The 22,540-nt window shown below is 42.2% G+C and overlaps 1 protein-coding gene across 3 annotated transcripts in view; it reads left to right on the forward strand.

Moving 5' to 3' along the window:
- Positions 1–22,540, forward strand: part of fynb (FYN proto-oncogene, Src family tyrosine kinase b) — a gene marked incomplete at its 5' end in the record, with an annotated part of 44,009 nt that overhangs the window by 15,206 nt on the left and 6,263 nt on the right. Inside the window, 5 exons of one of the 3 annotated variants that reach the window (XM_080744300.1) lie at positions 1,550–1,648; positions 4,298–4,401; positions 5,198–5,347; positions 16,530–16,694; positions 20,508–20,687. In XM_080744300.1, the coding sequence (XP_080600426.1) occupies positions 1,550–1,648; positions 4,298–4,401; positions 5,198–5,347; positions 16,530–16,694; positions 20,508–20,687 (698 nt within the window). Of the gene's footprint in view, positions 1–1,549; positions 1,649–4,297; positions 4,402–5,197; positions 5,348–16,529; positions 16,695–17,680; positions 17,837–20,507; positions 20,688–22,540 lie in introns of all 3 variants that reach the window. The other 2 variants (XM_080744301.1, XM_080744302.1) reach the window with 2 other exon arrangements.

The following is a 22,540-nucleotide window of genomic DNA, read 5'->3' on the forward strand; positions in this document are numbered from 1 at the left end:
ATGTGGTTCAAGTGCTTAACAGATCTGGAATTCTACACTTCCATTTTAGATTAAAAAGAAAAATAATCTAGAGGTCAGGATTTTGTTCATTTAAAATGTGGAGGCTAAAAAAAACTATTTTAAAGAATAGTTGTGTTTCCTCGTGACTACTATATCCCATTAGGAGAATTCTTTTCCACAGAAGCCAGGTTGTTCTTTTCACCTCCTCCCTGTGCCCTGTTAGTCAGCTGATCAGTTCCAACAGCCAAACGCTGCCCGAAGCTACCAAAGCTTTCGGGAAAGCATGCAGTGTTCTGATCACATGAATTATGGATTTTTTCCCCCTGTGTGCGTCATGTATATATGTATAGCATTTCACTGCTTTATGCAGTTCAGCCTACAGTCCTTTGAGTGCAAACGAACATACAGTTCATTTTTAGCACAGCCTTAAGGGTAGTTAAACCCCTAACATTAGTATTAGCTCTCTACACCTATGCGATGCCAACCTTCCATTCATTGAAATACGGAATCGTCCCTTATTTGGAAACTAAAACAGGTGTCCCTTGTTTGTTCCTCCTTATTTTTCTAAATTGATCAATGGCACACGTCTTAGAAAGTCAAACAGACCATTATACAATAATACATGTTGTTAAATAACCACTTGAACCCTCTAGACCTATTTTGGGCTATTGTTCCCCCGCAGAATATGGTTGCTGCAGTTCAAGTGGTTATTATAATACAGTGACATTCAGTTTTTCTTAGAAGTGGTGTAAAGTAACTAAGTACATTTAGGCCTACTCAAATACAAATTTTGAGATATTTTTTTACTTTACTGAAGTATTTCCAATTTTCACTACGTTTACTTCTACTCCACTACATCTCAGAGGGAAATATTATACTTTTACTCCACTACAATTATTTGACAACCTTAGTTACTACTAGTTACTTTTTAGATTATTATTACGAAACATACATTAACAACTTAAAGGAGTAGTTCACCCCCAAAATGACTTTTTTTTCTATTGATTACTCATGCCATGGAGAGTAGAGTTCAATAATATTTTTAGTTTTTTGTCGCATTCCTAAGACAAAAATGTGATAACAAAAAATGTACCCCATTGATTCCGGATGGTGACCCGTTTCGAAACGGGTCACCATCCGGAATCAATGGGGGTAAATTTACTCAAATCAAATTTTTGTCTTAGGAATGTGACAAAAACCAAAAAATATTATTGAACTCTACTCTCCATGGCATGAGTAAAAAAGTCATTTTGGGGGTGAACTACTCCTTTAAGCCCTATATATATTTTGACAATTTGAAGGAATGTCGGCAGAGGCTAACACCACTGAGCATTTTTGTTGTTGTGCACCTTCTTATGGGTAGTCGTTTTAACAGTATTCTTTGTTTATGCTGTGTTCCTGTTTTCTGTTTAGCATGAAATGGTTTTAATAAAGGAAATGTTTAATTCAAACACTCTCTCTCTCTCTCTCTCTCTCTCTCTCTCTCTCTCTCTCTCTCTCTCTCTCTCTCTCTCTCTCTCTCTCTCTCTCTCTCTCTCTCTCTCCATAGTGAAGGTGACTGGTGGGACGCCCGCTCACTCACCACCGGTGGAAACGGCTACATTCCCAGTAATTATGTGGCTCCAGTGGACTCCATCCAGGCTGAGGAGTGAGTGTTGTATTGAAAAATAGCAGATATACAAGCTCACAGCGCGGCACCGAGTGCCGCACTGTGAGCTTGTAGATCTGCTATTTATGAAAAATCGTGAAAATTTGAATTTTGACCCGATTCTATAAGTGTCTTTTGAATCCTTCTAAGATTCTTTGAAAAACCTATGTCTATCTATGTCAGCAATCTGGCTGAACATCATCAAAGAAAAGGTCCTTTTCACTTAACTGGAGCTCAGTTGGTCTGTTCTTGAGAGACTACTATGTCAGTGGTTCTCAAACCTTTTCATGTGAAGGACCCCCAAAATGATATTTATTTGGCCACGGACCCCCATCTCAAAATAATTAGTTCCAGGGACCCCCCAGAAGCAAAATTTGAGTTACAAACGTTCGCTTTGAAAATACATATATTCAAAGATTTGCACACATTTTCACAACTTTTTCAAAAATAGCAGATCTACAAGCTCGCAGCGCGGCACTCGGTGCCGCGCTGTGAGCTTGTATATCTGCTATTTTTCACTGGTTAAAGCATTCAATAATTCTAGGCCAAAAATGTATCAAAACTATTTCATCACACACGTGCTCCGAAATAGCATCAGGGTGTTCTGTAGACAAGGATGCAGTCTTGTCAGACCGTGTGAGAGAAGGAGCCATGCAGCAAGGAAATCACACCCTGACTGATCTGATCTGCCAGCCCATTTCACAAGCTAGATATAAAATGACATCTGTGAGACTTCATAAAGAGTCCAATTTAGCATTTAAAATGTCAGGTCAGTGTGACCGAGATTCCCCACTGTCCCTCTCTCTCTGTGTGTGTGTGTGTGTGTGTGTGTGTGTGTGTGTGTGTGTGTGTGTGTGTGTGTGTGTGTGTGTGTGTGTGTGTGTGTGTGTGTGTGTGTGTGTGTGTGTGTGTGTGTGTGTGTGTGTGTGTGTGTGTGTGTGTGTGTGTGTGTGTGTGTGTGTGTGTGTGTGTGCGCCTCCGTGCGTGCGTGCGTGTGTGTGTGTGTGTGAGAGAGAGAGCAACCTGATTCATACACCTCACCCATCATATTGTGACTGTGAATAATGATCTTATGGTTGTGTTGTGAAGCCGAGGGCTCATTATAAGCCCTGTGGAGCAGAGTGAAATTAAACAGAATGAATGAGAGTAAGAGAGAGAGAGAGAGAGAGTTAATGAGAGAGAGGTAGAAGGTTCTGGTCCTGTGCTTATTAACACAGATCTACTGTGGCACAAGAGGCAACCTGTTCACAGATGATGATGATGTCATATAAATGTGACCTCTCCTTGGCAATTTCTGACTAATTACAGTCTGCCATCTCACTGCAGTGACCTTGAAATGAAGCATGAATGTCAGACCAAGTGCTTGATGCTCCTGTATTGCATCCCAAAATCATAAAGATTTGACAAACACTAACCACCGATATTATAGATATTCATGTTATGGGGGTAAATGACTTTGAGCCCATGGTTTTAGGGCCTGTGGCTAAAAGGTCAGCCTAACATCATTTGTTTCACAATCCCTGTTACTTTCTTTCCATTTAAAGGGGGGTGAATCAATAGTAAAACCCAGTGAATAAGGAATGTACTTAAAATACAACTTCAAAAAGCAGGGTTGCAGAGCTTGGAAAAAAACAAACAAACAAACCATCCAAAAAACAGCTGGTTGATGTTTGCCATGGGTTTCTTTTATTTTTATATTTAGTAGCGTAATTGGAGTCACAAGTCTTTGACTGATCCTGCTGTGTGCAAAGCTGCTTTGCGGATTCCAACAGCATATGTCACACTCTCCTTTAGTCATTTTTCTGTAATTACAAACATCTGTGTAGGTTCCACAAGAACAAACCCATGGAGAACTCACACTCATATAGTCATTTTGTCGGCCAATAAGATGCAATAATTTGGTTTATTCTTGTATAAAGCACTTTTTTTTTTTACACTTTGGGATCCTTTTCAACTTTCCTTTGTTACAGAAGATGAGTCCAAATGTAAACTATATTGTTAAAATCCCTGTGATAGAGTGGTTAGTGGTAGCCTAGAAACCAGATGAATCTGCCAGAGCTAAAAATATTATTATTTTTTGCCAGGCTAGGTTAGTGGTTAGAAAGACGTATCCATATCCAAATAGCCAGCGGTTCGACCCTGACAACTGCAAACGTGTCCTTCAAAACTCACGTGTAGGGATGGGACGTTAAGAGATATTATCGTTTATCGTGATAAAAAAACTCTCACGATATTCGTATCGTGGAGATTTCGTTTATCGTGATATCGTCCTCCGTCATGCACTGGGATCAATTCACCTCTTATTTGCAGAGCTGCATATCCGGTACCACTTAAACCCTCTATAATTGGTAAAAGGTACTTATATACGTACTTGATGCAGTATTTTTTTCACTCTATATCAAATATCTTTGCCAAAAAATAACCGACCTACAAGCTCACAAATCTGCTATTTTCTGGCAAATGTTCCGCCCCAGGATAATGGATTTTGATTATATCGCGATTTCTTTTGCCACAATTATTGTGATGTGAAATTTTCACATCGTCCCATCCCTACTCGCATGGTATCTTCTGAAACTCTCCCTGTTGATTCTTTGTGGTGCCATGGGTATTGAGAGCATCCTGACAACATGCTGTCTCTTGTGATTGCAGCTGGTACTTTGGTAAGCTGGGTCGTAAGGACGCAGAGCGCCAGCTCCTGTCCACTGGGAACCCGCGTGGCACCTATCTCATCCGGGAGAGCGAAACTACCAAGGGTAAACCACCAGACACACACACACCGTGTTAGCTGTGTTGTTAGCAAATGTATCTGTGCTTACAAGCAGAAATGGTGATTATCGAGCTTGTCCAGTCCATATGTGCATACTGTGCAGATTCGCGCTGATGCCAGCCATGTCCAGTACATATATCGACACTATACCAGTGGTTCTCAACCTTTTCAGGCAGCGACCCCCAAAAGAATCGTATTTTAACTGGGGACCCCCCAACCCTGACGAGCACTAAGAGTTGAGGCATTACATTTTGTACAACACGGTTCTATTGTGAAAATTGCAGATCTACATGCGTTGTGAGCATGCAGATCGGCTATTTTCACAATTTCTGCCTCTAATATTTGACAGTTTGACCAATATTTAATTTGTCATTTTAGAGGTATTAAAACGTCCTTAAATTGTCACTTTAGAAATGTGAAGACACCCTTTATACAATTAAACTTTATGATGGTTTGTTTACTGTTGAGTGAGAAAACAATGTTTCACATTAGGTTAATCATCTGGGGGACCCCCTTGATGGTCCCGACCCACAGTTTGAGAACCACTGCACTATACCACATGCCAGCCAACTTGAACTTTATGTAGTAATTTCTATTTTGTGTGTGTGTATATGTGTGTTTGTGTGTGCGCGCGCGCTCGCTCGTGTGTGTGCATGTGTGTGTTCCTCCAAAACTAAGAAATGATTGCCCTATAAGCCCATACACCTCCTCCCCAACCAATAAAGAGTAGACCAAACCAAGGTTATTGCACTGACTCCACCTGGTCTGTCTGTGTGCTGCAGGTGCCTTCTCCCTGTCCATACGGGACTGGGACGACGTGAAGGGAGACCACGTCAAGCATTATAAGATCCGCAAGCTGGACAGCGGGGGCTACTACATCACCACCAGGGCCCAGTTCGACACGCTGCAGCAACTGGTGCAGCACTACTCGGGTAGGACATGTCTGCCAGTGAGATCTGTTGATCTCATTGGGTGATAATAGGATTTGTGTGGCCGTGACCTTAAAGGACCACGCTGGAGGTATCAATATATGTATACTAGACATTACTGATGAGGACCCCACCAAGTATATCGTCGTTGTCGGGTGAAAACCTTGTATGTCCAAAACCGTTCGTTTCGCATTTTTCATTTTAAAAATGATTTAAACTAGTGAAAACAGCCAATCTACAAGCACACAACGCCTCGCACTGCGAGGCGTTGTGTGCTTGTAGATCTGCTGTTTTCACTACTTTTGTGCGACGGCCTTGTACGATGAAGCAGGGCTTTACTTTGCGAAAGAACGTACAAATTTGAAACATGGAGATACGAGGTTTCCACCCGACAATGACGATATGTAAACTACCGGTATATTGTTAAAATCCCTGCGACAGGGTGGTTAGTGGAAGCCTGGAAACCAGACGAATCTGCCAAAGGCTAGGTTAGTGGTTAGAAAGACGTATCCATATCCAAATAGCCAGCGGTTCGACGCTGACAACAGCAAACATGTAGGGATGGGACCATAAGCGATATTATTAAACCTGTTTGGTTTTCAAGGAAACCATTGTATTCCGTTCATTTCAGTGTGATATGGTAGCCAACTTTGAAGAGACTTGAAACTTGGATTGGTAATCCAACAAACACTATTTCGTTGCGCCTTTTTTTCGGTCAAAGATACATATCACACAATGTTTTAATGACTATGGAGAAAATGGAAACAAATGTGAAATCTAATAATATGTTGATGTGTGATATATGGCCGAAGCTTTGACTTTTGACAATGACATATATTGAGGCCGGCGTGGTCCTTTAAAGACGACCTCGAGGAGGCTTTTTTTTGTTGTTGTTTGCTTTTACATTATTACTGATGTATTGGATAGCATACAGTGGAGAAAGACAGCAGAGAAGGGGGAGAAAGAGAAAGAAAGAGATAGAGAAACTATAAACTGCAACTAGTGCAGCACTGCACGACCCTGGGATTACTGGACTGGTACGGTACCTCCCTTTGAGATCCTTTGGTGTGCTCAAGGCACACCAAAGGGCAAGAGTTTCCTATTCATTCTAAATAGCCTCTTTAACACGTCTTATCTCTCTTATCACTCCGTAAACGTTGATTTCTATGATCTAATGCCAAATGAAAAGTTTTATCACTTGAGGCTATTTCATATCTACGCATTGCGTGTCAGGAGTGACGTCTGCCCGCGTCATCCTTTCATCATTCACTTCCTATTTAAGTGAATTATCTTGATTTAGTTTCCAGTTCGGTTATTATTTGTATTTGCTTATAATATAGTTGTAAGTACTTTCTAAGAAGTTACTTTGGACCAACTTACTAACCAACTGGGAAAGAGTCGAGCTAGATCTAATTTAGCTCTAAACCTCAGAATCCCAACTAATCTATAAGACGAACCAGGGTTGCACCTGTGGATTACTATACCAGTAATTAAACCCTAACATTGCGGCTGGTTGTGAGCTTGTAGATTTTTACTCTCTTAGATAATAAATAAATCTTAAAAATGTTTTGCAAGAAATTGGGAAATAAGTGCACACACAGTGGCCTACTGATATAATACATTAAAAGATAATTCATAACTCTTTTTAAAGTTTCATATATTGCAATAATAACGTGTGATTGTCACACAATCCCAAGGCACATGGACTTGCCTCGACATGACGTTTGGGAGCCACTGCCATAGACTCCTTTTCTCCTACTATCTTCTGGCCTCTTGGCTTTTATACTCCTTTCAGTCAAACATCACAGTGGACTTACAGCTCATAATTCTCTCACAGACTGTCGTCTCTCCTTCTGAGGGCTAAGAGATCCCGGCGCTGCCACAGTGAGTCTTATTTCAGAGGAGGCAGAACATTAACACTGCGGCCCCCATTTGAAAGGCCAAACGGCTAAGTCCTCTCCTGCGCCTGGTGTCCATTACCTTGGATTGATCCAGAAATGCATTAAGCAGACATTATTACAGTGCATAACTGAATTTGGGGATGGCCGTACAGGCGTACACACCCCCTCATATGCAGAAATAGAAGTCAGCCCTCATCATGAGCAAAGACCGGCACGATCAAAGTTGAAAGCAAAAACCATTAACCACTTAAACCCTGTTATACTTTGTTTATCAGGGTCCCCCAAGGGTGTATGTACTTCACAGGCCATCCTTTTTCCCATCTTCAACCAAATCTCTTTGCCAAAAATAGCCTCTACTTTCACCTATTACGATATGCCCAGAATAGGGACCCTATAGTGTTCAGGTGGATAAGCTAATGGAAGCAGACATAACTGTTCTGTCAGGACTTGTGTGATAGTTGGTGCTGTCTGAACCAGCTCTCTCTTGAAAATACGATCTCAGATCTCAATGAGATTACCTGTCTAAATAAAGGTTTTAAAAAAGGTTGGTTTATCATAAATACACAAACTGGTCCAGTTGTAACACGTCGTCATTTAGTTCCACATTTATTGTTCAAGATAGGGATTCAACAGTTTATTGAACTAATCGATTTAATTGATTCAAATCTTTTGATTTATATATAGCCTAGGCCTATATATATGACATCATGAATTTGTGTTTTATTTGTTTAAAAAGATCTACAAGCTCACAATGCATTGCGATGCTACATGTAGGCTTAAGAGGTTAATCAGACTAAACAATTTTGTTGTTTATAAATCTTTTCGTGTTGTTTCTTTGAAATATAATACTTGGATTAATTAAGTAAAAAGTAATCAATACATTAATTGCCAAGAAAACAATCAATAGTTGCAGCAGTAACTCATGAAGCAGTGGTAATGTTGTTGCTTTCAGGGCAAAAACCTTGTATCTCCATCCTAAATGAAGGCATTACTTCATCATACAAAAGTGTCGTACAAAAGAAGTGAAAATAGCAGATCTACAAGCTCACAAAGCGTGTCGCATCGCTTGTAGATCGGCTGTTTAAAAAAAATATATATATATATATTTGTAAAATAATAGTTAACCCATTTAGAACAGGTATGCCTTATTGTGTGTCATTATTTTATGCTTTAACTATTGAAAAATAGCAGATATACAAGCTCACAGCTTGTATCTACAAGCTGCGAGCTTGTAGATCTGCTATTTTTGATAAATCGTGAAAATTAGAATTTTGACCCGATTCTATAAGTGTCTTTTGAATCCTTCTAAGATTTCACATAACTGGAGCTCAGTTAGCCTGTTCTTGAGAGACTACTATGTCAGTGGTTCTCAAACTTTTTCATGTGAAGGACCCCCAAAATGATATTTATTTGGCCACGGACCCCCATCTCAAAATGTTTAGTTCCAGCGACCACCCAGAAGCAAAATTTGAGTTACAAATGTTCGCTTTGAAAATACATATATTCAAAGATTTGCACACATTTTCACTACTTTTTCAAAAATAGCAGATCTACAAGCTCGCAGCGCGGCACTCGGTGCCGCGCTGTGAGCTTGTATATCTGCTATTTTTTTAATAGTTAAAGCATCCAATCATTTTAGGCCTAAATGGGTTAAAAAATTATATATATATTTGTAAAAATAATAGTTAAAAAAGGAACAGTTTTGGACATACAAGGTTTCCACATGACAGTCAGCAGCCATCAGGAGAGAGATGAACAGTGACAGAGAGACAGGCAGACATTAGGTCAGTGTGAGCTCATCCAGATGGGAGCAGTGAGCTTGTTATTCCAGGCTGTGCGTTCTGTTATAGAGAGAGAGAACACAGCAAGCGCACGCCTCGTTCTCTGGAGACAATGATGACGATGACGATATAGTGACACACTGACTGACTGCAGAGACGCATGTCGTCGCTGTCGGGTGGAAACCTTGTACTGTATGTCCAACACTGTTACTTTTCAGGGAAAGTAAAAAACAACAACAACAACAACCCAGTGTTCCAATGGATCCAGTGTAGTAATTATCACAAGCTCTTGGTCTATAATAAAATCGTCTAGTGGGTGGGTGGACGTTTATCCATGTGCCTTCTTCTAGCGCAGTGTTTCTCAAACCTTTACATTTCAAGGTCTCCCCTTAACTCTGACAGTGTACAGATGGAACCAAATGGACCTGTTAGGGTCCATTTGGTTCCATTTGTACACTGTCAGAGTTACAGACTTGTACGGGTCAATTTAGACCCCCTAAAGGAACCCACAGAATCCCTGGAATCCACTTTGAGAACCACTGTTCTAGCGCACCAGCAGTGCAATTGCTTCCACACTATGCACATGGGAACTCCAATACACTACATTTCATGCTTGCAACTTTCAAATTCACGGTACACTGTGTATTTGTACATTATTGTGCAATGTGGCCCTATATGACTAGTACATTATCTTGCACAACTTATGGCGCAAATGCGCAATGTCATTTTCCCACTTACGCAGCGCTTGCGTGGACACGAATAACGACAGCCGTTGAGACATGCCCATGTCAATCGAATCTGCGGTGCAACGTAGTTCATAAAAAGCATCAAACACTCTTTCACTTTGACTTTCATAAATGCACAAAAACAGTGAGTTGTGACCTTGTAGATAGGATATTTTCGCTACTTTTGTGTGACACTCATTTCCGAAGGTTTGCGGGGGGGGGAAAAACGGATCGATATCTACCAGATGAGGCAGCACTCGGTGTCCTCATTTGTTCTCGTCCTGTTAATTCCCATCTCTTCTCTCCATTTCAAACTAAAAGCCCCCTCATTACTTCCTCCCTATCTTTCTCTCGTTTTTCTTTCTCCGTCCGTTCCTCTCTCATCCTCCGCCTCACCTCTTTTGCTTTTACTCATTTCACACTGATTCACCATCCTCCCTTTCCCTCCGTTTCTCTCTGTTTCTTTCTCTCTCTCCGCCCCTCCCTCCCTCCCTCTCTCGCTCGCTCTTCCCCTCTCTGCCCACAGGAAGAGGCTGGTAAATGAGCATCAGACAAAACACCTTGGTGTCTTGACCTGATCTCACCTGATCTCATTATTATTCTGATCTTGGCATTTTGGTGACTCCCTCCTCCTCTCCTCCTCCTCCTCTCTCGCTCTCTCTATCACAGTGTTTCTCAAACGTTCAAATTCCAAGGTCTCCCCTTAACTCTGACAGTGTACAAATGGAACAAAATGATTCCATTTGTTCATTTGGTTCCATTTGTACACTGTTACAGACTTGTATGGGTCAATTAAGACCCCCCTAAAGGAACCGACAGAGTCCCTGGAATCCACTTTGAGAACCACTGCTCTATCTGCTATCCTGCTTCGCTGTCCGTCTCAACCAGAGAAGGATGAGATTTATGTGCGACGACGATGTGTCCTTACTTGTTTTCCGGAGTGTGGCGGCGGTTGTGTTCTTTTCATGTCTCCATAATAATTAACACCATGGTGAAGAACACTGCTATTTACCCTGTCATGCAGTGGTGAAAAAAAGTATTAACGTGTGTTACTTAGGTAAAAGTATCAATACTGCAGGGTAGAAATACTCGGCTACAAGTTAAAGTCCGGAATTAAAAGTTTACTTGAGAGTTAAAGTACAAAAGTATTGGTCAAAATGTACTTAAAGGAGTAGTTCACCCCCAAAATGACTTTTTTTCTATTGATTACTCATGCCATGGAAACTTGAGTTCAATAATATTGATTTGTATTTGTCGCATTCCTAAGACAAAAAAAATGATTATAGTAAATTTACCCCCGTTGATTCTGGATGGGGAGTCGGGGACCCGAATGCATTTGGGTCCCTATCCGGAATCAATGGAGGTAAATTTATTGTAATCAAATTTTTGTCTTAGGAATGCGACAAAAACCCAAAAATATTATTGAACTCAAGTCTCCAAGGCATGAGTAATCAATATGAAAAAGGTCATTTTGGGGGTGAACTACTCCTTTAAAGTACCAAAAGTAGAAGGCATTCATTATGCAGAATGTCCTGTTTCACAAGTTTCCAGTGAATTGTATAAAAATCTTTTGAAAATAGCCGATCTACAAGGTCACAATATATATAGGGAAGTGTACTGTACTGTATAGGCTCAAGTGGTTAATGTAATGTTTGCAATCATAATCTAAATCTATAAGTTAACTAAAGTTGTCACATAATTGGAGTGGAGTAAAATTGTGGAAAAATGTAAAAATACTGGAAAATACTGGAAAAATAAATGTACTTAGTTACTTTCCACCACTGCTGTCATGCTCTGATAGTCACATTGACATATGGATGTTTAAGTGCGTTGACATTGACACTATGGATTCCCCCCCGTATGTGTTTATGTCACGCTACATTAACCCGTCGTGTCCCAGCGATCTTTACTGCCCCTCCAGATAGCGTTACCACCGTCCACCACCGCTCACCTGATGACCTTGACTCTGCAGCAGGGCTCTTGCGGCTTTCATCGCTTTTTATCGCGCTGACTTTCCAACTTGCGACTCGGCTCAAGATAAACTTCTTACCCTTCATACCGTTGCTGTCGGGCAGAGACCTCATATATACATTTCTCACCTTAAATTAATATGTATTCTTTCGTGAATTAATTAATGCCTACTGTGAAAATAGAGAAATTTGCAGATCTACAGGCTCACAACATGTCGCATCGCCATTGTGTTGTGAGCTTGAACTCAAAGTATTTTCAGACTTTGGGTTATGCGCTGTGCATTGATTTTGAATATTTAGAAAATATGACAGACGTGTGTTCCTACATTATGAGTAAACAATGTACACGCTAACACTATAGCACCAAGAGTTACACGTCTGTGTCGCTGTGTGTGTGTAAGCAAAGTAGAGCCAGCGTCCCATAGCCTGCAGGGCTGTAACCATGACGACAGATCCCACAGTCCAAACTTCCAATCTCCGTTGTACGTCGATAAACAGCTTACATGTTGGGAAAAGTGCAAAACGGGCTTCCTCACTGCCTGTGTGTGATGATGCTCAATGCCCTGTGCAGGTTGAGATCAATTACTCAACCCACTGAGGAGAACAATACAGGACAGAGAGTGTGACGGTCAGAGGTTTCCTTAAGTTTATCGTCACTGTCGGGCAGAAACCTCGTATCTCCAAGTTTCAAATGTGTACGTTTTTTCGCAAAGTAAAGAGCCCTGCATCATCAGACAAGGCTGTCGCACAAAAGCAGTGAAAACAGCAGATCTATAAGCACACAACGCCTCGCGGTACGAGGTGTTGTGTGCTTGTAGATCGGCTGTTTAGTAAAAAAAAATTAAATGATAAAAACAAACGGTTTTGGACATACAAGGTTTCCACCCGACAACGACGATATGTAGGATAGGAGATACAAGGTTTCCACCCGACAGCAAGCACTATGCGTTTTTTCCGACGCTGCATAGAAATAGAATAACCTTGAGGAAAAAGCAAACTGATAAAGGATCCATCTCTCGAGCATCGACCGAGCACAGCGAGCCTCAGACGTCAGAATCCATCATTTTCCAGCGCCGCCCGCCACACCTTTATGCACCAAACTATGATTGTTTTGTCGGCTTGTTTGCGTGGCTGCGGTCCAGCGTTATCGACATGCTTTATGACAGCTGGCCCAGCGGTAAGTGATACAGAGTGCCCTGTCAATGCTGCCCCAGCGCAGCAGCTGCAGCTGCAACATAACGCCGCAGTTGGGCAGAAACCTTGTATCTCCTTTTTATGTTTTATGTATAGCCTACTAGTAAGACGCCTCAGGGCGACAGGCGATTCTTGGCCATCTGGCCAGTGATGTATATCAGACCAGCTACCCATATGAGAGACCCCTGGTACCCATATATGGAGATCCATGTACTGTATATGGTATCCCTTTTATGCCCATACATGGAGATCCCTACCTTAACCAGCCACACAGATATGGGCTGTCTTCCTCCATATATGGGCATTCCCATATGAAGTCCTGTTAGATATGGGCTTAATATTGATGACATCAGGGATCTCCACAAATGGGCATAAAATGGATTCTGTTAGAGTGGTTCCCATGACATCAGAACATACAATCCCTTTTATGCCCATACATGGAGATCCCTATCTGAACCAGGGGCATAGTTCTGCCGATTTAAAATGACTCCAATACGGAAGTAAAACTTCCTATGATTGGCCGCTAGTTGCGCTGTCCCCCCCCCCCCTCGACAGAAAATTGTGACTAAATAATAACTACACTGGATTTGTTCGTTCTTTTTCCCCCCCATTTCCTGTAAACGAACGGTTTTGGACATACAAGGTTTGCGCCTGACAGCATGATGGGGTGCGGGAGCAGCGTGGTGCGGGGTGGGGGGGTTGAGCACTCCCAGGGGTGAGATGGACGCAGGCCTTTATCTGTGCTTTACTGCCCTGTACAAACAAGCACCCCCCAGGGCCTTTTCACTGACTATAGGGGGGGAACCGGGTGCTGCATGATGGGGTGGCTGTTGGGTGGAAACCTTGTATGTCCAAAACCGTTACTTTACAGGAAATGGGGAGAAAATAACAGTTTTTTTATTACTATTTAAGAAACATTATAAGTGAAAATAGACGATCTGCTGTTGAAATACGTCGATACGAGGTTTCTGCCCAACAGCAACGATGGGGTAATATCTAGTAACAGATGGAAACACGTTCGGCATAATCAATAACAGGCAAACATGACCACTTCCTCTGCTGGTGATGGAAGCAAGGCTTCAATTTCATGTCATAAGTGTGACCGAAAGAGGAAATGGTCACTGTCCGGCAGAAACCTTGTATCTCCAAGTTTCAAATTTGCATGTTTTTTTTGTAAAATTAAAGCCCTGCCTCATCATAAAGGACTGTCGCACAAAAGTAGTGAAAATGGCAGATCTACAAGCACACAACACCTTGCGGTGCGAGGCGTTGTATGCTTGTATATCGGCTATTTTTACAAATTTAAATTGTTTTATTTTTAAATTATGAATAAAAACGGTTTTGGACATACAAGTTTTCCACCTGACAACAACGAAATGCAAGATGCTCGCCATAGAAAGAATGTGAATGTCCGAACACAAATAAAGGCTTATGATCACAATTTATAATGTAAGCATTTATAGCATACTTGCATACCTTGACTTACTGTACTTGACTTATGATGCGATGTCTGTAAGCCAGATTCAGACTCGACTTGCATTTCAGCATGCACCATCATCCGTTTATTCCCAGTCTATAATAGCCGGCGAGATAAGAACAGAAGAAAGCTAGAGGCCTCTTGTGAGACAAGAGGATCCTAAACAAGCCGTTAATGCATCGCACAGCGCATTAAATGGCTGCGGTCCATCTCCATGTTTAACCACCATTGTATACATACTTCTCCCCGTGGACTGATCGACAGCCCAACCGCCCTCTTAGCGATTTCAGTGCTGTCATTATCGTAAACGGTATGGGAGTCATACGTGCAATTAGACGAAGCGAGCCATGATGTCACCTCCTAATAGTCTTCACACAGACCTGGCGCTAAAGCTTCCCTTTCTCCACCATGAGTCACATCATGGGCCAAGGTTTCCCCCGTATTTAGGCAGCAGGATACAGTTTAATCCTCTCCGCCGCACCATCCGTACCACACACACATGCAATCGCCTAGATTTAAAACTGTGGGGGAAAAAATGAAAAAGAAAAGGATAAATATTAACATGAAAGCGATACGTTGAGCTTTTGAAGTTGAATGATTTGTTTAACTTCCTAGCCATACAGTTTTGGCAATTAGATTTGTAGAATTCCTCACTGGAAACTAGCTGTGATCTGTAGTTTTTGGGGCTAACTGAAAGACATGGAGAAACAATCTCACAAGATACTTATAGGGTGAAGAAAACCTAAAATTCAAAATACTTAGTTGTCTTTGTTATAGTGTTGTGGACAGTTTCGGAGCTTCCTGCTCACTGTGTGATTTTAAGATGACCATGACTTTGTTTTGTCCTAAATGAATGCCCTGCTTCACCATACAAGAGTGTCACACAATACAGTTCAATTCAAAGGAGCTTTATTGGCATCAGAAAACATATGTTTAGATTGCCAAAGCAATTGTCAAGATATAATAAAAACAAAATGGGGAAGGTATATAGTTAGAGGGGTACAGATTTAGAGTGTCACACAAAAGTAGTTTAGATTGGCTGTTTTCATTACTTTAAAATGTTTTTTTAAATAATAAAAAAGGAACAGTTTTCCAAGGTTTCCACCCGAAAAGCAACATGTTGGACTCAGTCTGTCTCTCCAGACCAGGAAGTGTCAGAGGAAGAAATGAGAAATGACTTAAATAACCTTTTAGCCATGTCGTCTGCACCAACAGGACATCTCTTTGTGTGTGTGTACTCACGTAGTCGAGGCGATTGGAGATCTCTGCCTAGAGATATATCTTGTGACATCTACTGTACTGTAAATTCAATGCAGTGGCTTGAACTGAGTACTGAGAAACTACTCATAGATTAAAAGAATAACTGCATTGCAGAGGCAATGCAAAGACTTTAGGGTGGTCCTTCATAAAGCAGTGGCCATAGTTTTTGTCCGTTCTCGCCTCTACATTGAATTTAGATGTCACTAGACCTATCGGTAGGTGGATAACTCTGATCGTCTGGCTTCGCGAGGCTATAGGCTCACTGATGCTTTTCAACTTTCCTTCTACTTCAGGGGTCTTCAACGTTTTCAGGCCGGGGACCCCCAAACTGATGGGGAGATGGAGCAGGGACCCCCTACCACCTCGTAGGGTGGGGGGGTCAGGGCAACGACATATTTTTTATTTTAAACAAGTACAAGTTACAGCGAGCAGGGTGGGCCGTACCACTACCATTTCTAAACATACTACTTATTAACTGAGAACCAATGTCAATAATATCAACAATCTGTCAATTGCATAGTAATCATGTATTCAAGGATAGAATCATGATTTATTTTTTAACATAAATGTGGAAAATGACAAAAATATATATATATATTTTTTGAAATCTTTTTTTTTTTTTTTCAAGCAATAATTTCACGGACCCCCTGCAGTACCTCCGCGGACCCCCTAGGGGTCGCGGACCCCCTGTTGAAGACCCCTGTTCTACTTTACTCTTTCTTTCCTCCAAGATGTGTTGCCAACTCAGTTTTCCCTGTCTCACTATGTACTTTACTTCTCTTTATGCTGCGTGTGTGTGTGCGTCTATGTGTGTGTGTGTGCGTGCGTGTGCGTGCGTGTGTGTGTGTGTGGCTCTCGGGCTGTGCGGCGCGTGCAGACCGAGCCGCTGGGCTCTGCTGTCGCTTGGTGGTGCCTTGCCACAAGGGGATGCCCCGCCTCACCGACCTGTCTGTCAAAACCAAAGATGTTTGGGAGATCCCGCGGGAGTCGCTGCAGCTCATCAAGCGTCTGGGGAACGGGCAGTTTGGGGAGGTCTGGATGGGTACGGATCCAATCGCCTCCTGGAGGCGGCGTGGAAGGCCGCCGCACTGACCCCGCCGAGACAGAGACACCTGACTAAAAACTATTCCAACAGTCACAATACAGTATATACTCCAAATAATGTGATCTGGCCAAATGGGGAGATGGAGATAAAAGCACAAAAAAAGCCTTTGAAGACCTCTCGTTTCCAATAAAATCCAGAGTAAGCCATTTTTCTCCCGGGCACACTCTGGATTTTAGATCGAATAGAGCGGTGGTTCTCAAAGGGGCCTTTTCCACCGGCAAAGAACCGGTTCCAGAACCAGTGCCGGTTCAACTTTCTTGGAACCTTGGTTCGTTCTTGCGAACCGGCTTGCGTTTCCACCAGATTGAACCATGATTGAACCAGAGTAACCAAGGATTTTGTGGTTCCCGTTCGGAACCAACTTTTACGGTTCGGAACCAACTCCGGTTCTCGGTGGAAAAGCTCACCAAAAAAGTTCATCCCATAGGCGGGAGAAAGAACCAGAACCGGTTCTTTGCCGGTGGAAAAGGCCCCTTAAGTGGATTTCAGGGACTCTCTAGGTTCCTTTATGGGAGTCTAAATTGACCCTTACAAGTCTGTAACTTTGACAGTGTACAAATGGGACCAAATGGACCCTGACGGGTCCATTTGGTTCCATTTGTACACTGTCAAAGTTAAGGGGAGACCTTAACATTTCAAAGTTTGAGAACCACTGGAATACAGTATGAGAAACAGGGTACAGAAGCGAAGTGCAATTGCAGGACGCTTCCAAATAAATACTCATTCGGCTTTGTAATAAGCCCCTCCCCAAAACATGTGGAAAACACGTTCAGAAAAGACGTTGGGAGTGTTGGGATGTCAGGAGACTCTGCTCTCGCGGGTTTTAGCCTCGTGGCCGCCTTCCACTCCAGCCCTCCTATTGCATGATCCACTCCCTGGTAGTTAACCCTTGTGTTCCCTCCCCCTCCCCTCCCTTTCTGTAGAGAGTGCGGATGGTTTGTGCTTTAATTTAACCGGCGTGTGTGTGAACTACACCCCCGACACCGTGGGCCTGACTCACGATGCCTGGGAGATCACCAGAGACTCTCTGGAGTTGGAAATAAAGCTGGGGGCTGGATGTTTTGCCGATGTGTGGTATGGTAAGGAAACACACTCCAATTCAACCCAAACGTTTGATCTCTCCAATAACCACTTATGTGTTTTAATTTACAACATGGGTTCATATTTTCGATTGTAATTAGAGAAAAGAAAATATGAGTGTTAAAATGTTTTCATTTACTGCTTTCTATTGTTTTAGCAATTTTAGTATTTTGATTTCAGAGGGTGGGGGCATGTGCACAAGTGGCTAAAAATGTCTTTCTAGACACAATAAGCCGGCAAATTCTTTGTTACTATTTACACCAGCCCCTATAAGTCACATCTGCCCATGAAAGATTGCGGAGCATCTTGGGAATGGGTTTATTTTGTCTAAAAAGACACATTTAGCCACTTGCATGCATGCCCCCCAACCTGGGGGGGACTATCTAAAATATGAACCCTTGTTGTAAAAAAAACAAAATTGTCCTTTAAACCCTTTACACTACATACTACAAATGGTGAAAATAGCTGATCTACAAGCTCACAACGTGTCGCAATGTGATACGTTGTGAGCTTGTAGATCTGCTATCCTCGCTATTTTTGAATTTGGCTTTTTTGGGAAAACTTTGCGGCAGGTTTTGCCTATAATGCCACGCCCGAAATTGGGACGCCAGGGTTAAGGTGGTTAACTGCTTTTAATAACACATGTCCTGGGAAATGTATGCTATGTTTACCCTGGTAAGTCCTTATTAACCCCCTGCATTTTACTGACGAAGAAAGTATTGTTTGAAGCTGAAAAAACATGAATTATATTTCCCCCCAGGTAAACATGAATTATATTTACCCACAGGTAAGGCCCTGTTGTAGAACAATGTCACGTACTTCAATTTTAAAACAATAACAAAAACACACCAAAAAACATTCCCGTTTTTGTTTTTATCTAATTGGCAATGGAATCATTATTCCTACCCCGGATTCCTGGTGTGATTTGGAAATCCCATATTTTTCTTTTGTAAAGCTTAATCCGTTCATAACGTACACTTTAAACCCGTTCCATTACTTAACTTGTCAATATAGACACTAGCCTCCAGAACCTCAAGTAACCTTGCTGCCAGCGGAGCTTTCCCTCCTCCTGTGACTCCCTTAAAACTGTGTCCCCTCCCAACCGTCCTCCTGTCTGTCTCTAATGAATGTGCTTCTGTAGCCTCCCAGTCATATATATACTGTATACTGTATTTCATTAAACCAGTGATTCTCAACCCTTTTTATTTCAAAGACCCCTGCTTAGACCCATGGTTGATTCTTTTTTTTTTCTCTGCGTCCCCAATCTACACTGTAAAATGTCACTCTGAGAGTGACCCTTATGGGTCCATTTGGTTCCATTCGTACACTCTCAGAGTTTCAGACCTGTAAAGGTTCATTTGGACCCAGACGTTCAGAAACAGCGTTTCAAACGAGACTCAGTGTGACACTGTGCTCCATTTTTACTCATTCTTCTCATTACTGCTGGACCAGAGCTTAATCTCTCCCCATGTGGCAGCCTGTCCTTTGGGATCCTATATTCCCTCACAGCCATGCATGGGGGCTGCATCCCATAGCAGTGGTCCACATGCCACAGTTACTGTATGTCCAGAAACACAAAATGGCCACACAACTGTGCCAATAATTTGATTTATGAGCGCTGTTTTAAATTAAATTAAAACGCCCACTCCCACCCCCACAGTCATCCACCCACTTGTCATCACCCACTTCACTGTCCTCTGAAACATGCCTCCGTAACCCGATTTGTCAACCGACGGTGGAGTCTGTCCTGCCTTTAGGTCACTGTTGCTCTGTCCCTCATTGTGCATCACAGAGTGTGCTACGTTAAGTGCTACTGTACCACAGTGATTACAGTGATTGGTGTATTAGTACGCCTGCACTGACACAATAGAAGACAGAACCGGCGCAGCCATGATGTGTTACAGTAATGCTTAATTTATACTTGGTCGCGCACCAGTGTCCCCTGCAAAAAATAGCAGATCTACAAACGTACAAAACATTGTAATGCAACCTATCGTGACGCATTGTGCGCTTGTAGATTGGCTATTTCAGGCGCGCAACCCGAGTATAAATCAGGCTTAACTGGCGCCCCACTGCCGAGGAGCTTCTGTTATGACTTATGAGTACCGTACTATTGCTTTTGATAATCATCCTACAATGGATTATCTGCTCCCATGTTGGTATATAGAGGGCTTTTAAAAGCCCTGCAGATCTCCCTCTCTCCCTCCTGCTGTGAGTGTTTTCTTTTTTTGTGAAAGCGATTTCAAATCAAGGTCTGCCCGTAAATCTCGTACCCATTTAATTATCCTTTAGGGCAGCCCTCCTAGATGTGAATTAAAGGCAAGCTGACTCCTCTGTCGTCATCCCTGTGGTTGATGTCTGTCGCACTATCCTTTCAAAGCAAGACTCTTCTGTTTTATTTGGCAAATTGTGATTACAATACCCCTGTCTTGCTTTGAAATGATGCGATTTTAATACATAGTGGAGTGGTGGCTTGTTTTACTGATGTTAACATATGTATGTTCTGTGTGTGTGTGTGTGTGTGTGTGTGTGTGTGTGTGTGTGTGTGTGTGTGTGTGTGTGTGTGTGTGTGTGTGTGTGTGTGTGTGTGTGTGTGTGTGTGTGTGTGTGTGTGTGTGTGTGTGTGTGTGTGTGTGTGTGTGTGTGTCTGTGTCCATGAATGCATTGTAGGAACGTGGAATGGCACAACGAAGGTGGCGGTCAAAACTCTGAAGCCTGGCACCATGTCCCCCGAGTCCTTCCTGGAGGAAGCTCAGATCATGAAGAAGCTCCGCCATGACAAGCTGGTGCAGCTGTACGCTGTGGTGTCAGAGGAACCCATCTACATCGTCACTGAGTACATGGGCCAAGGTAGAGGAGCACATACACGCACACATGCTATGATATACTTACTGTAGGGTTGCCACCTTCTATGAGGAGCAGGCACGTGCGCACATAGACATCAAAGGGGGCTTGAGCCCCTGCCCTTTTATCCGTCTGTAAAAGTTGCCCTCTCCAGACCATGAATGCAGTTTTTACTATGGTGAAAGAAATGCAAATGCCCGCCTTTCCATTCTATACCTGAAGGCAGCATCCAAGAGAATTGCCTTGTCCAAACTCTCCTGATCTTGAATGCAGCATCTTATGTTGAGAAAGAATTCAACATAAATTCTGTGTAGAAATCCATGCCGTTATGCCACATCTCCAGTATTGACTTGATTGTGCTTAGTTCAGTGTGGTATCAAGCACTGAAAATAGCCGACCTCCAAGCTCACAACGCGTCGCAGACGTGTTGTGAGCTTGGAGGTCTGCTATCTTCGATATTTTCACCAAAAGGCCCTTTTATTAATTTCAGCCCCTGCCTCTCTAACATTCTCTGCGTGTCCCTGATGAGGAGAAATATGGTTCCCATGCACTCACACCTGTTCTTTAGTGTGCACTTTCTCTTCAGTTGTGCACATGGGGTTGAGTTGGTATCGATAGTAACTAAATGCCAAGCGCAGTGCTGGCTTCCATTCCATAGCTAAAGGCAAGGCAACCGCATTGGTTCAAAACGGGATGTGGAATTGAATTGGCAATCAAAGGACGATTACGTATTTTAGGGGACGAGTGTAACCCTAACTGTGTATGCAAAAGCCCCTCTACATCACTGAGTACATGGAAACGGCTAGATAAGCGTACATGCTAGCACAACAGCACACATGAGTGGACATGCGTACGCTATTAACACACGTGCACACAGGCACACTGTGCATTATGCTGCCAGAGGAACCTATGTATATCGGTAGTGAGTAGATAGACAGACAAACATATGTGCAAACGTATACTCACGCATGAGGGAACACTCGGACACTAGCAGCAACACACACATACGCATAGTAGATAAATAGAGCTTTATGGATCCCGTGAGGGAATGGCAGCAGTTGTCATGGCAGCAGAAACACAGGACAGATACAGTACAGAAAATGTAGATAATAATAATACACAGGTACAGTAGTAACATACACAATACACATACAGGGATTAGGTATGATATGATACAGAAAACAAAGGACTCTAGATGTACGTAGCAGCCTGAACCTCTAGTCATTATAAATGTACATAAATGTAAATATGTTTATGAATGTATGTATGTGTATGTAAGTGTAAACAATAGGGCTTAAAATGGTTAAACACAGGGGTTAAAGTTCTCAGTCCTGGGGACTGATTTCAGTCTTGACGATTCCATTGAGGTTATTTCTGAGATCAGTGCAGATCCGCAAAAGAATTTAAAAGTAGCTATGACCGCGGCATGAATGACAAAGTCGTCACAACGCTAGTCAGGTGATCTCCAAACTAAAAAGCAGTTATAATTTCAAGATATGAGTATTTGAATTGGCCAGACTAGTAATAGAATACATACAACATAACTTCAGAAGATACTTCTATAAAATGAAGCATGGATTGACACACACACATTCAGTGAAGGCAGTTATGAACTTCAGGGAAACACCCCAAATATTGGTGTGCACTGCACGTGCCATATGTTTAAAAAAAAACATGGCTTTAACCCCTGGGTTAAACAACCGTGCATTGATTCTATTTCACTCAGAATGCATTAAAATTTTCTGGTATGATGTTTTTTCTTTAGTTTTTTCTTCCTCAAAGTGGCAGTAATTAAGGCATATAAAAACAGTCTTCCCACAAGAACTGGAATGTAGGAACACCACAATAAAGAGCAGTAG

The sequence above is a fragment of the Nannobrachium achirus genome (assembly GCF_963921795.1).
Source record: "Nannobrachium achirus genome assembly, chromosome: 16".
Classification (NCBI taxonomy): domain Eukaryota; kingdom Metazoa; phylum Chordata; class Actinopteri; order Myctophiformes; family Myctophidae; genus Nannobrachium; species Nannobrachium achirus.